This window comes from Penaeus monodon, chromosome 25, assembly GCF_015228065.2.
Source record: "Penaeus monodon isolate SGIC_2016 chromosome 25, NSTDA_Pmon_1, whole genome shotgun sequence".
NCBI lineage: Eukaryota > Metazoa > Arthropoda > Malacostraca > Decapoda > Penaeidae > Penaeus > Penaeus monodon.
Window position 1 is genome coordinate 27,415,064 of NC_051410.1, and position 2,654 is coordinate 27,417,717.

Genomic DNA, 2,654 nt, shown 5'->3' on the forward strand with positions numbered 1-2,654 from the left:
CAGATATTGTAATGGAAATGACATTACTTCATGAAGGTCAAGACAATGCTGAAGCCAGTGCTGAAGCAGCAATTGAGGATGTTGTAAGTCCCATCAGAAGAGATTCCTTTTCCACATCGCAGAGTCCAGGAATGCAGCCAACAGCCAGCTCTCCACGGTAAGGCAATTTCAAGGGAAAAATGAAACCTGAAGGAACTGGGTTTCTGTTGTTGGGTCATTTGATATGAAGAGATTATTTTCTATTTAGTATGAATGTTCATGCTACAAGGACTATGACTTATAATGAATGCTTAAAATTTTGCTTTATTTGTCTTGATGGAAAGTTTGCAAACAAAGTAAACGATTTCTGCAGGCTGAAAATAACCCATGGACAACGACGGGGCCTCTTGCTGTCGGAACCTAAAAGTGACAACAGAAAATCTCCAGTTCCTTTCAATTTTGAATCTTCATCAGCTTCATCTTCACTAAGTGAGAGTGAATCAAGTCCGCGGGAGAAGCCCACAGGCCAAACGGACTAATGAAGCAAGTGACAGGAAATGTCCCAGACGGAAACCGTGTCATCGTCATCCACCAGCGGGGACAACATGCTAGGAATGAAGAAATTCAAGCGAAGAAGAATCAAGCCATATATTCATCGGCAGAAGAAGACATGTAAATACTATTGAAACAGGTGCATGATTCTTGTGGTGAATGTGAAGTGAGCTGATATTTTAATGTCTCATAATGAGAAGAGATTGGATTTTGCTCTGTCCAGTGAAGGTGTGTGAATGAATTTTTGAAATCCATTGTTCATGAATGGATATAAAATTGTATGTTACTTTTTTTATATTTTTATAATACAAAGTGGCAATACTGTTTTGTCTAGTGCTAAGGTGCAAATTTTGTAATCTGCATGATGTGCAGACAGAGGGTTTGACAAGGAATGAATGACTTTGTGATTGCGTAAATATGTAAAAATACTCTTGAAATTACACAGGTATTGTGTGATCTGGTACAAAGTTTTAAAATTTGCTTCATTTTGTTGCACATGTTACTTTTTGTTTTCATCGTAGTAACATTGATTAATGCAGATTTGCAGAAATGTTTTTATTATCAGAGATGAGGAAATTATTTGTAACAAGAAGTTAACAGGTTTTTCATGTAGACTTTTGAATGCTTCAGGTCCTTGAATTTGTTATTTTACCAAAAGACACATTCTGTTTTGAAAGTCAGCTGTCACACATTCTTGAATTGTACAAACTCAGCCATGTGTGATTTTAATTATTAAGTCTGCAGCATTTTTTGTTTCTCGAGCAGTCGAGCAGTTTTTCTCTCTGCTATAGACCATTTAATTCTTGTTCGATCCTTTGTTCTCCTTTTAGCATAACCTCCTCAGTCTCTTTGTAAAACGGCTAACTTCGAAAAACGTTAGTTTGTTTTCCCCAAAAGATCATGAATATCAGAAAAGAGAACCTTCACAAGGATGAAGTGAATATTGAAAACTATTTGTACTTTGAGGAGATAAAAAAAGTTCTGGGTGCAGCCACAACATGCACAATGCATTTCAAAGTTTTGGTTGTGTAATGAAATAATTATGTTCATCTTTACATCTTCTTGCTCTTCTTCACATGTTAAACCACTGGTTGCTTCTTTCTTATATTTCTTTATTCTCTTGGTCATAGGTTCACCTTTTTCTCTTGCATTGTCTTCTTAAATTTGCTTTACATTCAGAATTAAGACCATTATTTCAATATCATTTCAAACTATCTATAGTGTTTCATACAGTTTATGTATACTGAAGACAGTTTTATTATATCATAACTAAGGATAGTCATGTTTTTGTGGTTGAGTTTATTTGTGAAAGAATATCTTTTACTTAGTGAAATCAGTTGTGTACATTATTTATTTATTGATACATAGATAATGTAACTAATATGGAGAAATCTATATTATAGAAACTTTCTTGTATATTGTATTTTTTATCCTTTTAATCTATGTTATCTATTACATATTGGCACATTATATTTGTAAACAAGGAAAAACAAATTAGAACAATTTAATCATTTAAGTAGATTATACTCAAGCATATATGCTGGGTACCAAAGTATGCAGGAGAAAAGAATAACATTAGAATCCATTTTAAATGAAGTCATACAGTAAAATAACAATATGTCTGCAAGAAATGGTTAGTTACAAATCTTTGTCTGCACACATTGACTGGTCAATAGCACTTGGTGCCTTAGACATGATGTCCAAGTAAGGGACTTTATCCTTAAGGTAGACTTGGTGAGGGTCAACTACTGGGAGCTCTACATCTAAAGTTGCAGCATTAAACCAAATCAAATCTACTTCACTGTCATACTTCATACTGATTGAGCACCCACAAGTACTGCAGAAAGACCTCACTACATGCTTTGAGCTCTGGAATTCCTTGAGGGTTTTCTTGCTTTTGAACTCAAGGTTTGTATCATTCACAGCAATGAAAGTGCAGTGTTCTGAACCGATGGCCTTCCTGCACATGGAGCAATGGCACCGAAACCACTGTAAAGGCTTGTTGGGAACATAATACTGGACTCCTTTGCAAAGACAAGATCCTGCAACATTTCCTTCCATGGCAGTTGCTAGTGTGTCAAATCTGGAAAACAATATTTTTATTTGTCATGGTGTCGGTGCAC

General features: G+C 35.3%; 1 protein-coding gene and 1 pseudogene across 1 annotated transcript; one reads left to right on the forward strand and one right to left on the reverse strand.

Annotated features, from left to right (window-relative positions):
- LOC119589116 overlaps positions 1-655 on the forward strand; it is an 8,350-nt pseudogene extending 7,695 nt beyond the window's left edge.
- A 1,379-nt stretch (positions 656-2,034) lies between these two features.
- On the reverse strand, positions 2,035-2,638 carry LOC119589117. Its single transcript, XM_037937692.1, has one exon. It carries the CDS (start codon positions 2,590-2,592, stop codon positions 2,170-2,172), a length of 423 nt encoding a protein of 140 aa, XP_037793620.1. The 5' UTR covers positions 2,593-2,638; the 3' UTR covers positions 2,035-2,169.
- Between the last annotated feature and the right edge of the window lie 16 nt (positions 2,639-2,654).